Source organism: Heterodontus francisci, chromosome 7, assembly GCF_036365525.1.
Source record: "Heterodontus francisci isolate sHetFra1 chromosome 7, sHetFra1.hap1, whole genome shotgun sequence".
Taxonomy (NCBI): Eukaryota; Metazoa; Chordata; class Chondrichthyes; order Heterodontiformes; family Heterodontidae; genus Heterodontus; species Heterodontus francisci.
The window spans coordinates 54407854-54426156 of record NC_090377.1 but is presented as its reverse complement, the minus strand read 5'-3'; the positions used below and the strand labels follow the sequence as shown (position 1 = coordinate 54426156).

General features: G+C 42.9%; 1 protein-coding gene across 1 annotated transcript in view; it reads left to right on the top strand.

The window, feature by feature from the left end:
- The window catches only part of scn1laa (sodium channel, voltage-gated, type I-like, alpha), a 222916-nt gene that overhangs the window by 74902 nt on the left and 129711 nt on the right, over positions 1 to 18303 (top strand). The window contains exons 8-13 of the mRNA XM_068035216.1: positions 1473 to 1536; positions 2119 to 2260; positions 3662 to 3868; positions 4801 to 5091; positions 10597 to 10977; positions 15397 to 15529. Of these exons, the coding sequence (XP_067891317.1) occupies positions 1473 to 1536; positions 2119 to 2260; positions 3662 to 3868; positions 4801 to 5091; positions 10597 to 10977; positions 15397 to 15529 (1218 nt within the window). The remainder of the gene's footprint in view (positions 1 to 1472; positions 1537 to 2118; positions 2261 to 3661; positions 3869 to 4800; positions 5092 to 10596; positions 10978 to 15396; positions 15530 to 18303) is intronic.

The window sequence follows — 18303 nt, the reverse complement described above, 5'->3', positions numbered from 1 at the left end:
CGGCCCTTCGCGGCTACTCCGCCATTCAAAAAAGATCATGGCTGATCGTCTAATTCAGTAATTCATGCTTTTTCCTCATATCCCTTGATCCCTTTGGCATAAAGAAATATAATCTATCTTCTTCTTGAATATATTTAATGATTTGGCCTCCACTGCCTTCTGCAGTAGAGAATTCCACAGGTTCACCACCCTCTGAGTGAAGAAACTTCTCCTCATTTTGGTTCTAAATGGCATACCCCATATCCTGAGACTGTGACCCCTGGTTCTGGACTCCCCAGCCATCGGGAACGTCCTCCCTGATTTGCCGGCAGCTTCTGGAGGCGGGACCTCCTGCCTCAGAAGGCCAATCCCACCCAAGGCCAATTAAGGGTCCGGGCCACATAAAATCATAGTGTGGCTTCCAGGCCTGATGGGGACAGGTTCGCCCTTGACTTTTTGGCCGGTGGGCGGGACTCCAGCCCAACGTAAAATTCCAGCCACTGACTTTGTTATTCTCGCCACAGGTGCTGCCTGACCTGCTGAGTATTTCCAGCAGTTTCACGTTTATTTCAGATTTCCAACATCTGCAGTATTTTGCTTTAGAAAATATAGCTCTCATTGCCCTTTTTTTGCTGCTGTTTGAACTTTAAGATCTGTGTGGTTATTTTTATTCATTCACCAATTTTCTATGCATATTTTTCTCCCCTCCTTTCATGAAGGCATTGACACCTTATTGGGATTCAGTTCCACAGAAGCCATCCACCTTCTAATCCTTCGCCCAAATGGTTATTGTTCACGTGAGCCCTGAGCACTGGCAGGTTGTGAAATCATAGCCAAGCCTAATCCTGTCTGCATCCAATGTCTATATGTGTAATTCTAGCAGAGATTACTGGATAATAAGAGTGGGAGCTCTGCCCAGTTTATCCCACAATACACGAGGGCACCCAGGCTGAAAATAGCTATCTCATTACAAGCTGAGGATTGGAACTGGAATGTTCCATGTCTATATGGTTCAGCTACTCACTTGATAAACTTTCAGAGTTATCAGGCGAGTTGTACATGATCACTCATAATGTACTGTGCCATGTTCCTTTAGACAAACCCTTTTATTAGTACAATTTACAGTACATGTTGCATCATTTTCATTTTAATTCTACTTCAAACTGAATTAAATTGAAAATTTGAAATATCGGTATTCAACTAATCGAGTATTTCATTTGTAATGGCAATAATAAGTATACTGTGCTGCTTTTATCCTGCCCCTATTAACATCAAATTATGCTTTTAAAAAAACACAGTCAGAAGCAATTCAAGATACCTCAGGAAGCGGAATTTTAATTCACTGCTACATAAGTGTGGCAGAATACATATACAATGGATTATATTCATTTAACTTATTAAATTAAAAGTGAAAATTAAATTTTCCTGGGTATATAGGCAGATGCATTTTCTGGAAATCACAAAATAACCCTTGTTTACTATTTAATTAACAGGAAATTACTATTTCTTGGAAGAAGCCAAAGATGCATTGCTTTGTGGTAATGGCTCAGATGCTGGGTGAGTTATTGTATTTAGTTGTAGTGCATTTTGCTGAACTTCTTTTCGAATAGAATACAAAAGTGAGTTGTTATATTTAAATACAATTAATTAGTGAATAATTTTTAATCCATTACATGTCATTATGAAAATGCTGTATGCAGTAGTTGGATTAAGGTTTGTAATAAGACTGAATTTAAGGGAATTAGGTGATGTTTTAAAATGACAACTTGCGAACATCGTCCAAATCTACTGATTGTGTTAAAGCTGCTACAACTGAGACTGGGTAGAATACTGTATACAGTAGTTGTGTTGTTTTGGCATTTATAAATAGCTTTGTTGTGAAAACATCAACACTATGTGGTCTTCTGGTATCTAACATGATGATCTTGAAGGACATATAGTTCTTAAGGCATGTCACGATGAACTAGTTTTTGTGACAAAGAGCTCAGGCATATCACTTCAAATGACAGGCAAACTAATGATACAGGACTATTTTTGTTGACACAACGCAAAACAGTAATGCAACTGCTATAAATGATAAAAAGTATCCATTAAACATATTAATTGTGCTTTTTATTCTTTCATATTTTATTTTCTTAGTCAATGTCCTGACGGGTATAGATGTATGAAAGCTGGAAGAAACCCTAATTATGGTTATACCAGCTTTGACACATTTAGCTGGGCATTCTTATCATTGTTTCGGCTGATGACTCAGGACTACTGGGAAAACCTTTACCAGCTGGTAAGCAGGACTTATGTATCAGTGCAATATAAAGCTTTTATACAAATGCATGTGCATGAGAATATTTATGATGCTATTCAATAGTATAGTATGCAGTACATTTAATTTATATTTGGCAATCCATTGAGTATAATTACAACTATCACAATAGAATTAAAAACTGGTTATTGTCTGGCTACTAACAAATAATATGAGTAGTCCTTTCAAACTCACACCAAGTATTTGTGGCTAAAATATATACAACTGTCACATGCACCACTGCAATTATCCAACTACTGTCAGTTGAATTTCCACAATAAAAGATAAATGCCTCTACGAGGAGTGAAACAATCCCACATGACAGTAATGTATTTAAGTGCCCACTGTGCTTTGAATAGCCTTTAGAAAGAAAGGAAATATATATATTTTAAACAGACTTTATAAATAGAATGCTCAATGGGCTGTTCTTTGGGTGCAAAATGCACTTTGCTGGGGACCAATTGGTGGGCTCAATCTCCCATATCCAGAAACACTACCCAGGCAATCTCTTGAAAAAGCCATTAGACTTCTTGAATATACTAATCAGAGCCTCAACAAGGCCTAAAATTGGCATGTGGCACTCAGGTTTTCCCAGTCTGCATCAGCATAATTAGCAGTCCTTAAAGAGCCCAATTTTGAGCAAACCCCTAGCCTCTGTCTTCAGGCACATGCTCTAGATGCATTGCCAATTTCAAGCTGATTTCCAGTAATAACCATATTTTTTACTCACCAGATTTATCCCACTTGTAAAGCAGATCTTTCTGTGAATGTATAATCTTCCTTATTGATATTGCATAGTTAAATAGGAAGTCATCAGGTGCCATATTATCTGAGCTATCCTTTTATCTGGTACGCTCATTTTAAAATTATATTGTTAGCAATTAATCAGACTTCAGTAACTGTAAGATGTAATAAAAAAATCTCTAAGAAGTCAGTAAAAAAATTGAACCAATCAAATCATTTAAATATTTTTTCATATCCTTTTTCCACACACAAAAATATGACATAATGACAACATATCTATATAAATGTCTGCTGCTTCTAAATGCCTTCATTAACATTTTTACCTTCTGGGAATCTTGGCCTTAAAGTTGATATTCTTCCCAGATCTATTTCTGTGTCAGAAGTATCATTAAATGTACTGAAATATTTCAGAATGATCTTATCCTTGAGCGTTATAGTTAAATAATTTTTTAATCATTGATTGTTACATTAATAATGACTTAGAAGCTGATGCTATTTATTTTTTTGGAATAGTTTGCCTTATTCATTCCAGTTTTGTAACTAATAGGCATAATAATTTTACATATTGAATCTCTGATTTGTCAAAGTAGCCCACCTCAGAAAAAGAGTAAGTGAGAGCCTAAAATTTTGTTTCATCAGACCCTGAGAGCTGCTGGCAAAACATATATGATATTTTTTGTGCTGGTCATATTCCTGGGATCTTTTTACTTGGTCAATTTGATTCTGGCTGTTGTTGCCATGGCCTATGATGAACAAAACCAAGCTACTTTAGAAGAAGCTGTACAGAAAGAAGCAGAATTTCAGCAGATGCTTGAACAGCTTAAAAGACATCAAGAGGAAGCTCAGGTAGAATTTTTACAATTGCTATTCCATAATATAGGCTAAAGTTGTCGAATTGCATTATGATAATGACAATTATAGTAATCAGTATTTATCTCTCAATGGTTTTTATCATTGAATGGCCAACAATAAGCTTTTTAAAAATAAATGCATTTTCAGCAGCATTTCAATCACAAATTATAGGCCTCTCCCATTGTTTCACAATCTATCTATTTATTAAAAATGGTACATCCAGAGTGCATCTCCTTTAATGCATCACACAGGTCTGATACTCGCTCCACTCACTGAAATCTTATTTAACAGAAGGGGCCTGAAACAGACATAAGGCCCCTCATTTACACATCAAAAGAGTTTAATGCCTGTTTTAGATGGCCACCATGAATGCCTGAAAAATGGTGTGACCCAGTTTTCAGTTGGACTTTGTCGGGCGTCCTTGGGGGCACCAGATGTTGGTCCCTGAAATTGGGCTTTGTTGTGCTTGTTTCATATCTGCAATTTCTACCCCAATGCATCTCATTGTTTTTATTGGCAAATCTCTAACATAAGTGGTTAAGATCTCCCAGTCCAACTCCCAGCTGAACCATTGCATTTTGATCATCTCCATACCTTTCAAAGGAGGAGTAAAAATGTAACTTCTTTAAATTATCCCCAGAGGCCTGAAAAGTACACAGTTGGATAATAGCATACAAATGCTTCAAAATATTTGACTGAAGTTCATTTGTTCATACTTTTGGTAGAGGTATTCACCTATCTTCCCCCGATTCTTTTTGTTAAGATATACTGTTATACTAATCAAGCAAAAATTCATTTTTGGTTAACATCTGATTAACCACTTTAGTAAACATCCTGTGGTGTATAAATAACTTTTTCACTTTGTGCCTTTGTAATATTGAAAAAATGGTCTCTCAAAATACTGTGATGCTTTTTCCATTGGACAGGCTGTAGCAGTAGCTGCAGCTGAGGCAGGAGATGGAAGTGGAAGAATTGGACTATGTGAAATGTCACATAGTTCCTCAGATGCATCAAAGCTTAGTTCAAAGAGTGCCAAGGAGAGACGAAACAGAAGGAAGAAACGGAGACAAACAGAGCAAGAAGCCGAGGAAAAGGATAATGATGGAAAGATTCACAAATCAGAATCAGAGGACAGTGGAAGAAAGGGGAATGGTTTTCGATTTTCCATTGATCGTAACTGTCTTTCTTACGAAAAGAAAAATTCCTCCCCACATCAGGTAAGAGGAATTAGTTACATTAATCAATGATACTTCTACCGTATTTTTATAAGAAAGTGATAACCTAAAATCTTCGCGGCCACCAGTCTCTTTTGCAATTGATTCCAGTGACTGGTCTTATGAAATGGGGCAAGTGGAGCATATTTCAGTGGGGGAGCTTTTGAAAAACAGTGATCACATTATCATAAAAGCAAATTACTGTGGATGCTGGAAATATGAAATAAAAACAGAAAGTGCTGGAAATACTCAGCAGGTCTGGCAGCATCTGTGGAGAGAGAAGCAGAGTTAACGTTTCAGGTCACTGACCTTTCATCAGCCTCTTGGCCTGTGATAACTTCGGTGGATGTCCTCTGGCTGCCTCAGACGTCACAGCTGTTGGAGCGGAGCTCACTGGCAGAGGGGTTGAGGAGTCACTGTCCATGCTCAGAGCGCCCTGAGGGGAGTCCCCAGCTGTGGAGGTCAGCCTCTCCTCCTCCCTTTCAAGGGACACTTGAACCCCCTGCTCACCAGAGAAGGCCAAAGAGCTGGAGAAGACTCCAGGAATCCTTGTTCTTATTTTTCCTTGCCACTGCTGTGTCGAGCTCATGGCCAAGGCCATGGTGTGCAGGTCTGCATGCATCTGTGGGATGTGGCTCTCCATGAGAGTTGCCAACCTCTGAATAGAGGAAGCCATGTGCTCATAGGTCTGAGACATGGCAGCGCACATGGCTTGCATGGACTCCTCCATTGTCCACTGATGGCTGCACATGGCCTAGGGCATCTCCGCCAGATGTTGCCTTACCTCTCTCTGCAACTCCAGTATGCCATGTGCTGTTGGCACCAAAGGCTCGTCATCAGCCTGGGGCTCAGCATAGGCCTGTCCACCCACAGCCCTCCGACTGTCAGAGGCGTCGGCTGTCTGAGCCTCAGCTACCTGCTCGGGTGTGTGTGCAGTGTTCTCTCCAGCTTGTGACCCTGATTATACAGCTGAACAGAAACCCACCGAGGTGGAAGTATCTGAGCTGGTGGAACATGCAGGAGAGTCATGGGACGGTGCATCCTCAGAGTGCTCCTCCTCCTCAGAGGTGGATGACTCTCTTCTGGTTGAGTCTCCTGTGCATGCCGACCTGCATGAGAGAACATAAACGTATGTGGGTTCGGCTGTGCAGATCTCGGCACAGCAACCATACGTGAAGAAGCGAACTGTATGTTGAAGAAAGCCAATTCTCACTCCCTTGTGTGGAGACTGCAGGCTCACTCCCTTGTGTGGAGACTGCAGGCTCTCCATTGGATAAGGTGCGGCCGCCCAGTGTCCCTGCCAATTCTAATGTGTCTTTTACGGCTGTGGTGAGACGCCGAAGATCCGGTATGCCTCCACCTGTTTGGGCTGCTGCTGTTGTAGGCCCTCTTGTCCTGCAAGAGGAAAGAGGGAGATAGTCATACTTCACAGAGAAATCAACTTGACAGTTCTGATAGTGTCAGCGCCACGTCCCCTATTAGACTTTCTCATATAACTCATGCTGCCATTTCCTCTGAGGGGAGTTTAAGGGGTGACCTGTGAAAGAAGGCGGCCTGTGGCCGAAATGCAGCCATGCATGTCAGGATGAGGTGACGCTTAAAATTCCTCTGCCATCGCCATTGTAATGCCACCCTCCCCATGTCCTGCTTCCTCCTACGTAGCCACTTGCAATTACTAAAAAGGAAAAAGGTGAGGAGCACTCACCTTGGCAGGATGCAGGAAGTCGTTGACCCTCTTGTGGCAATGTACCCAGTTCCGGGGGATGATCCCACAGCTAGTTACCTAGTGAGCTATCTCCATCCAGGCTTGCTTAGTCTGGTGGGAGGACCTCTTCTTGCCATTGCAGGGGAAGAGGACTTCTTGCCTTTCCCTTGCAGGCTGGAGGAGAATCTGGAGCGAGGCAGCACTAAACTGTGCAACCACCCTGTGTCTTCTTGGCTTAGCCATCAGGGTCCACCTCGGGCAGTTGTGGGGTCTAGAGTCAATGTAAAATGGGTCACAGTTTTGAGCAGCTAGCAGCAAATGAATGCAAGAAAGCAATGCAAGCAGGGCTGGTAAGGCTTTAAATATGGTGCCAACACCTGCTCCGGAGTCATCTCAGAATCACAGAATTATTACAGCACAGAAGGAGGCCATTCGGCCCATTGTGTCTGCACCAGCTCTCTGAATTAGCAGGTAACCTAATGCCATTGCCCCACCTTCTCCCTGTAACCCTGCACATTCTTCCTATTTAGATAACAGTCTAATTCCCTCTTGAATGCCTCGATTGAACCTGCCTCCACCACATTCCAGACCTTAACCACTTGCTGCGTGAAAAAGTTTTTGCTTATGTTGCTTTTGCTTCTTTTGCAAATTACTTTATATCTGTGCCCTCTCATTCTTGATCCTTTCATGAGTGTGAATAGTTTCTCTCTATCTGCTCTGTCCAGACGCTTCATGATTTTGAATACCTCTGTCAAATCATCTCTCAGCCTTCTCTTTAAGGCAAACAGCCACAACTTCTCCAATCTATCTTCATAACTGAAGTTCCTCATCCCTGGAACCATTCTCGTGAATCTTTTCTGCACTCTCTCCAGTGCTTTAGCATCTTTCCTAAACTGCGGTGCCCAGAACTGGACGCAATACACCAGCTGAGGCTGAACTGGTGTCTTATACAAATTCAACATAACCTCCTTGCTCTTGTACTCTATGCGCCTATTAATAAAGCCTAGGATACTGTACGCTCTCTCAACCTGTCCTGTCGCCTTCAATGACTTATGCACATATACAGCCAGGTTCCTCTGCTCCTGCACCCACTTTAGAATTGTACACTTTATTTTATATTGTCTCTCCATGTTCTTTCTACCAAAATGAATCAGTTCACATTTCTCCACATTGAACTTCATCTGCCACTTGTCCGCCCATTCCACCAACTTGTCTATGTCCTTTTGAAGTTCTATGCTATCCTCCTCACAGTCCACAATGCTTCCAAGTTTGTATCATCCACAAATTGTTCTTTGTTCTTTTCGGCATCTTGCCTCCTGCCCCCATGGTGTGATTGGGGGGTGTCCACGCCTCCATTATGCAAAGTGGTCATTTGCCACATTATCACGGTTGGGCTGCTGCCCACATGACAAATGGATGTTTCTGAGGACAAAGACATTATATACACGCAAGTCCTTTGTTAATTATGACAGTTAATTTGGGAAAATATGGCTCGTCTACTTTGGCGAGAATAATAGAAAAGCTGAATATTATTTTCATGGAAAGAGACTGCAGAATGCTGTGGTACAGAGGGACCCAGATGTCCTTGTACATGAATCACAAAAAGTTAGAAGGTAAGGTACAGCAAGTAATTAGGAAGTCAAATGGAATGTTGGCCTTTATTGCAAGGGGGATGGAGTATAAAAGTAGGGAAATCGTGCTACAACTGTACAGGGCAATGGTGAAACTGCAACCAGAGTACTGTGTACAGTTTTTGTCTCCTTACTTGAGAAGGGATATATTTGCATTGGAAGCAGTTCAGAGAAGGTTCACTAGGCTGATTCCTAGGATGAAGGGGTTGTTTCATGAGGAAAGGTTGAGCAGGTTGGGCCAATACTCATTGGAGTTTAGAAGAATGAGAGGTAATCTTATTGAAATGTATAAGTTTCTGAGGGGGCTTGACAGATTAGATGCTGAGAGGATAGTTCCCCTCATGGGGAATCTAGAACTAGGGGGCACAGTTTCAAAATAAGGGGTCGCTCTTTAAGATGGAGATGAGGAGGAATTTCTTCTCTCAGAGGGTTGTTTAATCCTTGGAATTCTCTACCCCAGAGAGCAGTGGAAGCTGAGTCATTGAATATATATTCAAGCATCAGTTATACAGATTTTTGATTAAAAGGCAATCAAGGGTTATGGGGGGCAGGCAGGAAAGCCATGATCTTATTGGATGGTAGAGCAGGTTTGAGGGGCCAAATGGCCTACTTTTGCTCCTATTTCTTAGGAGCTTATGAATGCAGTGAACGAGCGTTTGGAAAGAATTCGAGGCAGTGGTGGGCGTCAGGTTTATCAGGAGAAGTGAGGCAGTTTGTAACCCTGCTCAGTACATGAAGTGGTGTTTAAGAATCAGTGGCATCCATAGTAAGTCACATCTTTAACCAGCATGTGTGACTCACTCCTAATGCATGAGATTCATAGGTTTATTGAATTTTTCATTTTATAGCATTATCCTCCTTCCACAATGTAGATGTTGCTTTTTGATTTTCATCTGTAAAGTTCCATATACCACCTTTGGTGGGAGGGACAGGTAGAGATATTTTTGTGCTTTTATGATCCCACATACAAAGTACGATGGATGCTGCAAATGTGAGATTAGAAACTGAAAATGTTGGAAAACACTCAGCAGTTGGAAAGAGAAATGGAGTTAACATTTCAGGTTGATGACCAGTTCTGAGGAAAGGTCTTCGACCTGAAATGCTAACCCTGTTTCTGTCTCCTCAGATGTTGCCTGACCTGCTGAATGTTTCCAGCATTGGAATTGAGAATTGTTGCTCAACACCTGCAACATGTTTTACATTAAGTAATTAAAGCAAATATAATAAAAAATATATATGTTTACTTATATAACTACATTTTATACAGAAAAACATATTTTTGTTCAGTGGGGAGGGGGGTGTCTGTAATATTTTGTAACAAGATGGAGTAAAATGGTTGAGAATTCCTGGGATAGAGCTGAAAACGGAGAAGAAGATAGGTTAAATTGGAGTCACATTGGAAACAGAAAATTGTCCAGCAATTTGTGGAGAATCAGAACTCATGGCAGTTAGTCCCACTCTGACACAACAATCTGCCTTTTCTTTTCTATTCATTTGTGGGATGTGAGCATCGCTGGCAAGGGCAGCATTTTTTGTCCAACCCGGATGAAGAATCATAGGATATCTCAGTACATTTAAATTATACATATATTGAAAATTTTTTTTTATTCATTCATGGGATGTGGGCGTCACTGGCTATGCCAGCATTTATTGCCCATCCATAATTGCCCTTGAGAAGGTGGTGGTGACCTGCCTTCTTGAACCGCTGCAGTCCATGTGAGGTAGGTACACCCACAGTGCTGTTAGGAAGGGAGTTCCAGGATTTTGACCCAGCGACAGTGAAGGAACGGCAATATAGTTCCAAGTCAGGATGGTGTGTGACTTGGAGGGGAACTTGCAGGTGGTCGTGTTTCCATGCAGTTGTTGCCCTTGTCCTTCTAGTTGGTAGAGGTCACGGGTTTGGAAGGTGCTGTCTAAGGAGCTTTGGTGCATTGCTGCACTGCTGTATGTACTACAGGCACGGCTTCGGTGTGCCTGGAGGCAAGGCTTCAATTTTTTTTGTGAAAAGGCTTCTTCAGATTAAAAGGGTGCAAGACTGCTTCTTTGGCATAGGAAGTACAGGAAATAGCATTATCAAAATAAATCTGTAAATAATTGCATAAAACATTGATGACACGCTGCAGTCCAAAGTTGAAGCGATGCTGATTGATATCTATTCTTATTCTCTTTCAGTCACTACTAAGTATTCGTGGATCTATCTTTTCTCCAAGACGCAACAGCAGAAGCAGCATCTTCAGTTTCAAAGGACGGACTAAAGATGTAGGGTCAGAAAATGATTTTGCTGATGATGAACACAGCACTTTTGAAGACAATGAAAGCCGAAGGGGCTCACTCTTTATTCCACGCAGGCAGGGTGAGAGACGCAGCAGTAACATTAGTCAGGCCAGTAGGTCCTCCAGGAAGCTACCAGCACTTACAGTGAATGGGAAGATGCACAGCACAGTGGACTGCAATGGAGTGGTTTCACTTGCCGGTGGACCTTCAACTCCAACATCACCCATTGGACGACTTCTGCCAGAGGTGATAATAGATAAGCCAGCTACTGAAGACAATGTAAGAAAGTTTTAAATAGTTAGGGTAGGCATGATGGCCATGTGGTACTACATCAGTCAGTGTGATTACAGCATAGGATACCATGGAGAAATACATGGCTGATCTAGCCAATGATATATAGTATTTGAAAAAAAAATGACAGAGTAATAGTAGTAGTCATAGAGGATACAGCACTGAAACAGGCCCTTCGGCCCACCAAGTCTGTGCTGACCAACAACCACCCATTTATACTAATCCTACATTCCCTCAATTCTCCTACCACCTACCTACACTAGGGGCAATTTACAATAGCCAATTTACCTATCAACCCTGCAAGTCTTTGGCTGTGGGAGGAAACCAGAGCACCTGGCGGAAACCCACACGGTCACAGGGAGAACTTGCAAACTCCGCACAGGCAGTACCCAGAGCTGAACCCAGGTTGCTGGAGCTGTGAGGCTGCACTGCTAACCACTGCGCCACTGTGCCGCCCACAATGGATGAAACAGTTTTACATCTACAATCTAATATATGAAAAGTCTCATGCATAGTGTTTCAGATTTGTCACAGAAAGGTTGTTCAGTTTTTTGATTAATTCCTGGGATAACGTCAACCAATCAAAAGTATTTTACCTCTATCCACTTGCGTTTATTTCAATGCCTGTCACTGCATTTCACAATTTCTACCATATCTTCCAATTTACTATGAGTAATGCCATGGGAAATCCACTTGCTTTGTACTGAAAGCGTGGCATATTTTCGTATTTAAGTACTGAGAGCCTTTCGAGATCAAGCCATGAATTAAAGTGGTGGCTTCAGTTCACTATCAACCATTTTTTTTAAGTGTACATGATACTAATTACATTAAAATGTATCTTTTATCTTGCAGTTTCATTACTGTGAATAATAATATGATGGCCTTTAAAAAAAACCCAATAAAAATGGCCTTTGAAAATAGATATTTTTCTTTATAGTTCACATTTCAAAGACATAACAGAATAATGTTAATACAATATTGTTTCTTGTTTAATAAACACTGAGACCTGATTATTCAATGCAAGTGGTTCCACACAAAGTTCTTAAACCTCTCATTAAATAGTGAATGATGTACGATGACAGCCTCGAACCATCTCAGAAATAGGTTTAAAGGATAGATAAACAATGCAGGCTTTTCATAAAATAATGACTCTGAAGTTTGGCACCCCTTTCACTGGACTGCCATAGAGACTGGGAGTCTACCCAAAAGGTGGAAAGATAGGCTCAGACTTAGTTACACCAGGTGGTCATTTTGCCATCAGTAGGGTTAGGGACTTCCAACTCCCAGGGCTGAATTTTATTCGGGCGCGTGCTGTGTGGCGGCACCCTTTGAACTCAGCGGGGTGCCCACATTCAGCGGCTGCCGAGGAGACCCCATGATATTTCGTGCGGGGGCTTATTTAAACAGTGGGGGCAGAGCGCCCGCCCCTGCTAATGTGTAGGGGTGGCCTCCGCGTCCCTGGCAACGGCGTCCGGCGCCACCACGCAGGCGCCAGTGCCATTTTTAAAAGGGCTTTAAGCCCTTACAATTAATATTAATTTTTAAAGGCAAAACAGTATTGATTTTTATTAAATATAAAATTAAATGATGGAGGCCCTTCCCCAACCCCGCCAATGGTCATTTCATTGCCTAAAATGATCATCAATTGATTTTTCAAATACCTAAACTTCCACACCCCCCACCCCCCAACCTTCAATCTTTTGCCCTTCTACCCCTTCCCACCATCTCCTGATCCAATAAAAATTGATTTCCCCGCTCCTCCACCACCCCCGCCCTGAAATTTTTATTACTCCCCCCCGCCCCCCCCAACCAGGTTCTCGCCTCGGAACTCCGTACGGAATTCCAAAGGCACGCAAAGGCCGAACGGAGGCTGTAAAATCAGCGTGGGATGCCAGGTAAGTTATTTTGAATATATTTAATAGCAATCTGCATATGGAGATGAAGGGCCTGTCACCAGGCAATGCGGGGGTGGGGGGTGCGGTCGCACCGAGTTCCCCCTGCCACCGGTAATATGCGGCATTGCGGATCAAGGCGGGCCTCTCTCCACAGAATTTTACTGGCCCCTGCGCCGCGACCCGCAGTGTCGAGGGGCCGGTAAAATTCAGCCCCAAGAGTTCCCTTATCCTAGCCCTCTGGATCATCAGTTCTGATGAAAGATCATCAACCTGAAACGTTAACTCGTTTTTTCTCTCTCCACAGATGCTGCCTCACCTGCTGAGTATTTCCAGCATTTCCTCTTATTTCGGATTTCCGGCAACCATAGTATTTTGCTTTTAACTATATTTAAATGTCCACTTATGTGGCTTTTGGCATTGTAGTGGTCATATTTCTCACCAATACTAGCAGCTTGGAGAGAAAAGTTCCACTCAAATAATCAGTGTTTCACATTTCAAATGTATTCTTAAACTGAACTCATTAACTTCTATTGTAGAAACATCTGCATGTTTACTGCACGTTTCACAAGATTCCAGTTGTCTGCTGGTGTCAGTAGTGGAAATCAGCTGACTGCTCAGCACATCAATTGACTTCACTCCTTCAGACTGAACAACCCCTTCCCCTCAAATGAAAGCAAAATACTACAGATGCTGGAAATCTGAAATAAAAATAGAAAATGTTGGAAATACTCAGCAGGTCTGGCAGCATCTGTAGAGAGAGAAACAAAGCTAAGGGGCTGAATTTTATCAGCGCCGCAAGGCGGCGGCCTTCCAACATGGAAGTGTCACTGCACAGCATTCACGATATTATGCGCGGGGGCTCATTTAAATGGAGGGGGTGGAGCAGCCGCCACCGATGCTGTAGAAGGGATGGCCGCCACATCCCCAGCAATGGTGTCTGGCGCCACCCTGCAGGCGCCGGCCCCATTTTTAAAGGGCTTCAAGCTCTTAGGATAAATTTTTATATTTAAAACGATTTAGCAAAATTTTTATTTCAAATAAAAAATTAAAACATGCAGGCCCTTTCCCAACCCCCACAATGGTGTGTTTACTGTCTGTTGTGTTTGTAATGTATTTTACTCCCAGCACGAACTTCCCCCCCCCCCACCCCACACCCCCAACCTCTTCTCTTTTGCCATTCACCCCCTTCCCACCATCCCCACAACTAATGGGTATAGTTTTCCCCACTCCCCCACCCCATTGCCCTGATAATTTTATTCCTGCCCCCTCCCCACTGGTGTCTCTCCTTGGAACTCCAATGGAGTTCTGAAGGCGTGTGAGTCGCAGCCTCTGGGCTGTAAAATTGGCATGGGACGGCTGCTATCGGCAAGAAAGTTAATTTGAATATTATATTTCCTCATTTTAATATTTTAATGAAGGCCCCGCCGCTAGGCGGCCGGGGGGGTGGGGGGGCACACCGAGGCTTTGCCGCTGCCGCTAATATCCAGCGGGGCCTTCTCGGCCTCGTGGCAGGCTGCTCCCACTAGCATTTTACGGGCCTCCCCACCACGTCCCACAGCGTCGAAGGGCTGATAAAATTCAGCCCACATTTCAGGTCGATGACCTTTCATCAGAACTGGCAAAGCTTAGAATGTAATAGGTCTTGAGCAAGTGAAAGGGGGGAAGGGAGAAGAAGAACAAATGGGAAGGTCTGTGATAGGGCAGAAGGCGGGAGAGATTAAATGACAAAGATGTCATGGAGCAAAAGGCAAAGTGAGTGATAATAGTTTCAGTAAAGGACAAAGCATTTGTTCAGAGAGAGTGTAACCCCCTTCCCCCTTTCACTTGCTCAAAACCTATTACATTTCTAACCTTTGCCAGTCCTGCTGAAAGATCATGGACCTGAAAGGTTAACTGTTTCTCTCTCCATAGATTCCGCCAGATATGCTGAGTATTTCCAGCACTTTCTGTTTTTAACTCCTTCCCCTCATTGAGTGTCCTACAATATGAGAGAGATAATTAAACCTGGTGATATATCTCTTGTTACTGCTAATGAGATGTTAACAATGATGCAGGTAGTAACAACGCCACTTCAGCATAAAAATCCAATCCAGTATCTTTTTCATAAGTAAATGCTTTCTGGAACAAATGAAAGTATAGTGGAGGGGAAACATACGATAAATTTGCAAAATAAAAACAGAAAGTGCTGGAAATACTGAGTATGTCAGGCAGCATCTGTGGAGAGAGAAGCAGAGTTAACGTTTCAGGTCTGTGACCTTTCATCAGAACAGGTCACAAAGCTGAAACATTAACTCTGCTTCTCTCTCCCCAGATGCTGCCTGACCTGCTCAGTATTTCCATCACTTTCTGTTTTTATTTCAGATTATTTTCAGATTTCTGCAATATTTTGCTTCCATAAATTTGTGAATCATTTTAATGTTTTATTTCAATTTTACCACAGTTCTTCAGGAATATATTTGAAAGTGAGCACATTGAGATAACACTGAATAAGTGAGGTGTATGTCATTTACAGGGCACTAACACAGAAACAGACCTTAGGAAGAGGCGATCAGGATCTTATCAAATTTCTATGGATTTTCTGGACGATCCTATACAAAGGCAGAGAGCTTTAAGTGTGGCCAGTATTCTCACAAATACTATGGAAGGTTTGTCAACACTTTCATTACATTTCAATGTCTCATTAACATCTGTATCGTAAAACAACAGCCTACTTGAGACTAAAACAAATGAGGCAGATTTTCTTGTTGGTGCATTTGGACATACTGGATCACTAGGTTGCATTTCAAAGAGAAAAAGCGATTGGTGAGGAGGGCATTTTGAGGAAGGAGCCCTACTGATTTACTTTCCATTAATTTAAATGGATGGAAAATCAGGGGAGCTCCTTTACTGGCAGGCGGTCTGATTTTCCTCCAGGCACTCTGTCTAAAGAAGATCTAATATACTGAGGTGCAGCCAAAGGAAGATCTGTCCCATTAATAACTTTTAAGTGTACCTATGTTCAATTCAGACCTCAAAGCATTTTGGTGGTGGCTTTAGGCCCCAAATTACTATGTTTGTACTTGAAAAGGGGTATGGCAGTAGTTGGAAAATGATATGCGATTTCGTCCCGTTGAGTTGGTGCTGGTTTCAGATGTCACTCTACGTTCTAAGGAGGGTAAGGTGGAATTCCTGGTGGTCCGAACTCTCATCTTAAACAGACCAGAGCCTCAGGAATACCTGCTAATTAGTGCGCGTAATACTGCTGAGATGCCAATGCGAGGCCCCGATCTACCCAACCTACTAATACCACTTCCTTTTTTCTGCCCACAAGTTATGAATGGTACAAAGTCTCAGGTGGCCATTTCAAATGCAGTTTGATGAGTTCCTCACCTGCTGTATATTCTGACACTCGCTTATGGGGAATTATTTTTCCTGATATTTTGTACAAGTTTATAATTTACAACTGCAGGCTCTGAACTGTGTATGGGCTTTTGCCATTCAAGTTTTCAGACTTGTATCTTAATGGAGTAATTCTAGGAATCCTACTGTGGAAGAGGAGGAAGGAGGACACAGCTGCAGCAGGTAGGCAGGCAAAGTGAAGGAGGCATGCTTGGAAAAACCCCTAGCCAAGTTATAGGTCCAGGGAACCTACCATAGTTCTCCGAAGGACAATGAATAAAAAGGCTTTCTCCAGGGAAGCAGTGATAAAGCTGTTCCATCTTGCATTTGCCAGAGCAAGCATAGTACTCACTGATTGCTGCATTGAAGCTCATTGTCACCTGAAAGTTTTTGTTTCCAGCTCCTTCCAGCCAGCCATGTTGAATTTCCGCCATGGCCACTCAGCTCCTGACCTCATTACAGCCTTGGTTCAAACATGGACAAAAGAGCTGAACTCCAGAGGTGAGGTGAGAGTGACTGCCCTTGACGTCAAGGCAGCATTTGACTGAGTATGACATCAAGGAGCCCTATCAAAACTGAGGTCAATGGGAATCAGGGGGAAAACCCTCCGCTGGCTGGAGTCATACCTAACGCAAAGGAAGATGGTTGTGGTTGTTGGAGGTCAATCATCTGAGCTCCAGGACATCACTGCAGGAGTACCTCAGGGTAGTGTCCTAGGCCCAACCATCTTCAGCCGCTTCATCAATGACCTTCCTTCAATCATAAGGTCAGAAGTGGGGATGTTCGCTGATGATTGCACAATGTTCAGCACCATTCGCAACTCCTCAGATACTGAAGCAGTCCGTGTAGAAATGCAGCAAGACCTGGACAATATCCAGGCTTCGGCTGATAAGTGGCAAGTAACATTCGCACCACACAAGTGCCAGGGAATATCCATCTCCAACAAAAGAGAATCTAACCATCTCCCCTTGACATTCAACGGCATTACCATCGCTGAATCCCCCACTATCAACATCCTAGGGGCTACCATTGACGGAAAACTGAACTGGAGTAGCCATATAAATAGCGTGGCTACAAGAGCGGGTCAGAGGCTAGGAATCTTGAGGCGAGTAACTCACCTCCTGGCTTCCAAAGCCTGTCCACAATCTACAAGTCACAAGTCAAGAGTGTGATGGAATACTCTCCACTTGCCTGGATGGGTGCAGCTCCAACAACACTCAAGCAGCTCGACACCACCCAGGACAAAGCAGCCCACTTGATTGGCACCCCATCTACAAACATTCACTCCCTCCACCACCGATGCACAGTGGCAGCAGTGTGTATCATCTACAAGATGCACTGCAGCAATGCACCAAGGCTCCTTAGACAGCACCTTCCAAACCCGTGACCTCTACCAACAAGAAGGACAAGGGCAGCAAATACCACCACCTGCAAGTTCCCCTCCAAGTCACACACCATCCTGACTTGGAACTATATCGCCATTCCTTCACTGTCGCTGGGTCAAAATCCTGGAACTCCCTTCCTGTGGGTGTACCTACCCCACATGGACTGCAGCAGTTCAAGAAGGCAGCTCACCACCACCTTCTCAAGGGCAATTAGGGATGGGCAATAAATGCTGGCCTGGCCAGCGACACCCACATCCCGTGAATGAATAAAAAAAAAAATTTCAACAACCTCAGCCAATCTGCAGACTTTTCTTGTATTAAATAGATGGCAGCTGCCTTATTTGCTAAAGCAAATAGATTCACCAATTTCCCCCAAGGACATCAAGAAGGAGCAAGATGTTACTATGGGGTTCATTGCGATAGCAGGATTCTTCCAAAATACAATTGACTGCCTGTATGTCGCCCTGCTTGCTTCCATGCACAATTCTGCAGCCTTCATGAGTTGAAACAGGTACTGCCCTGTATATTTTCAGCTGATGCTCGCTGACTTGCGGGACATTGTGCAGGTCTGTGCCTACTTCACTGACAACAACGATACATTTATATTAAGTCAGCCAACCATTCCCCCACACTTTGACCCTGCACAGCAAGTTAAA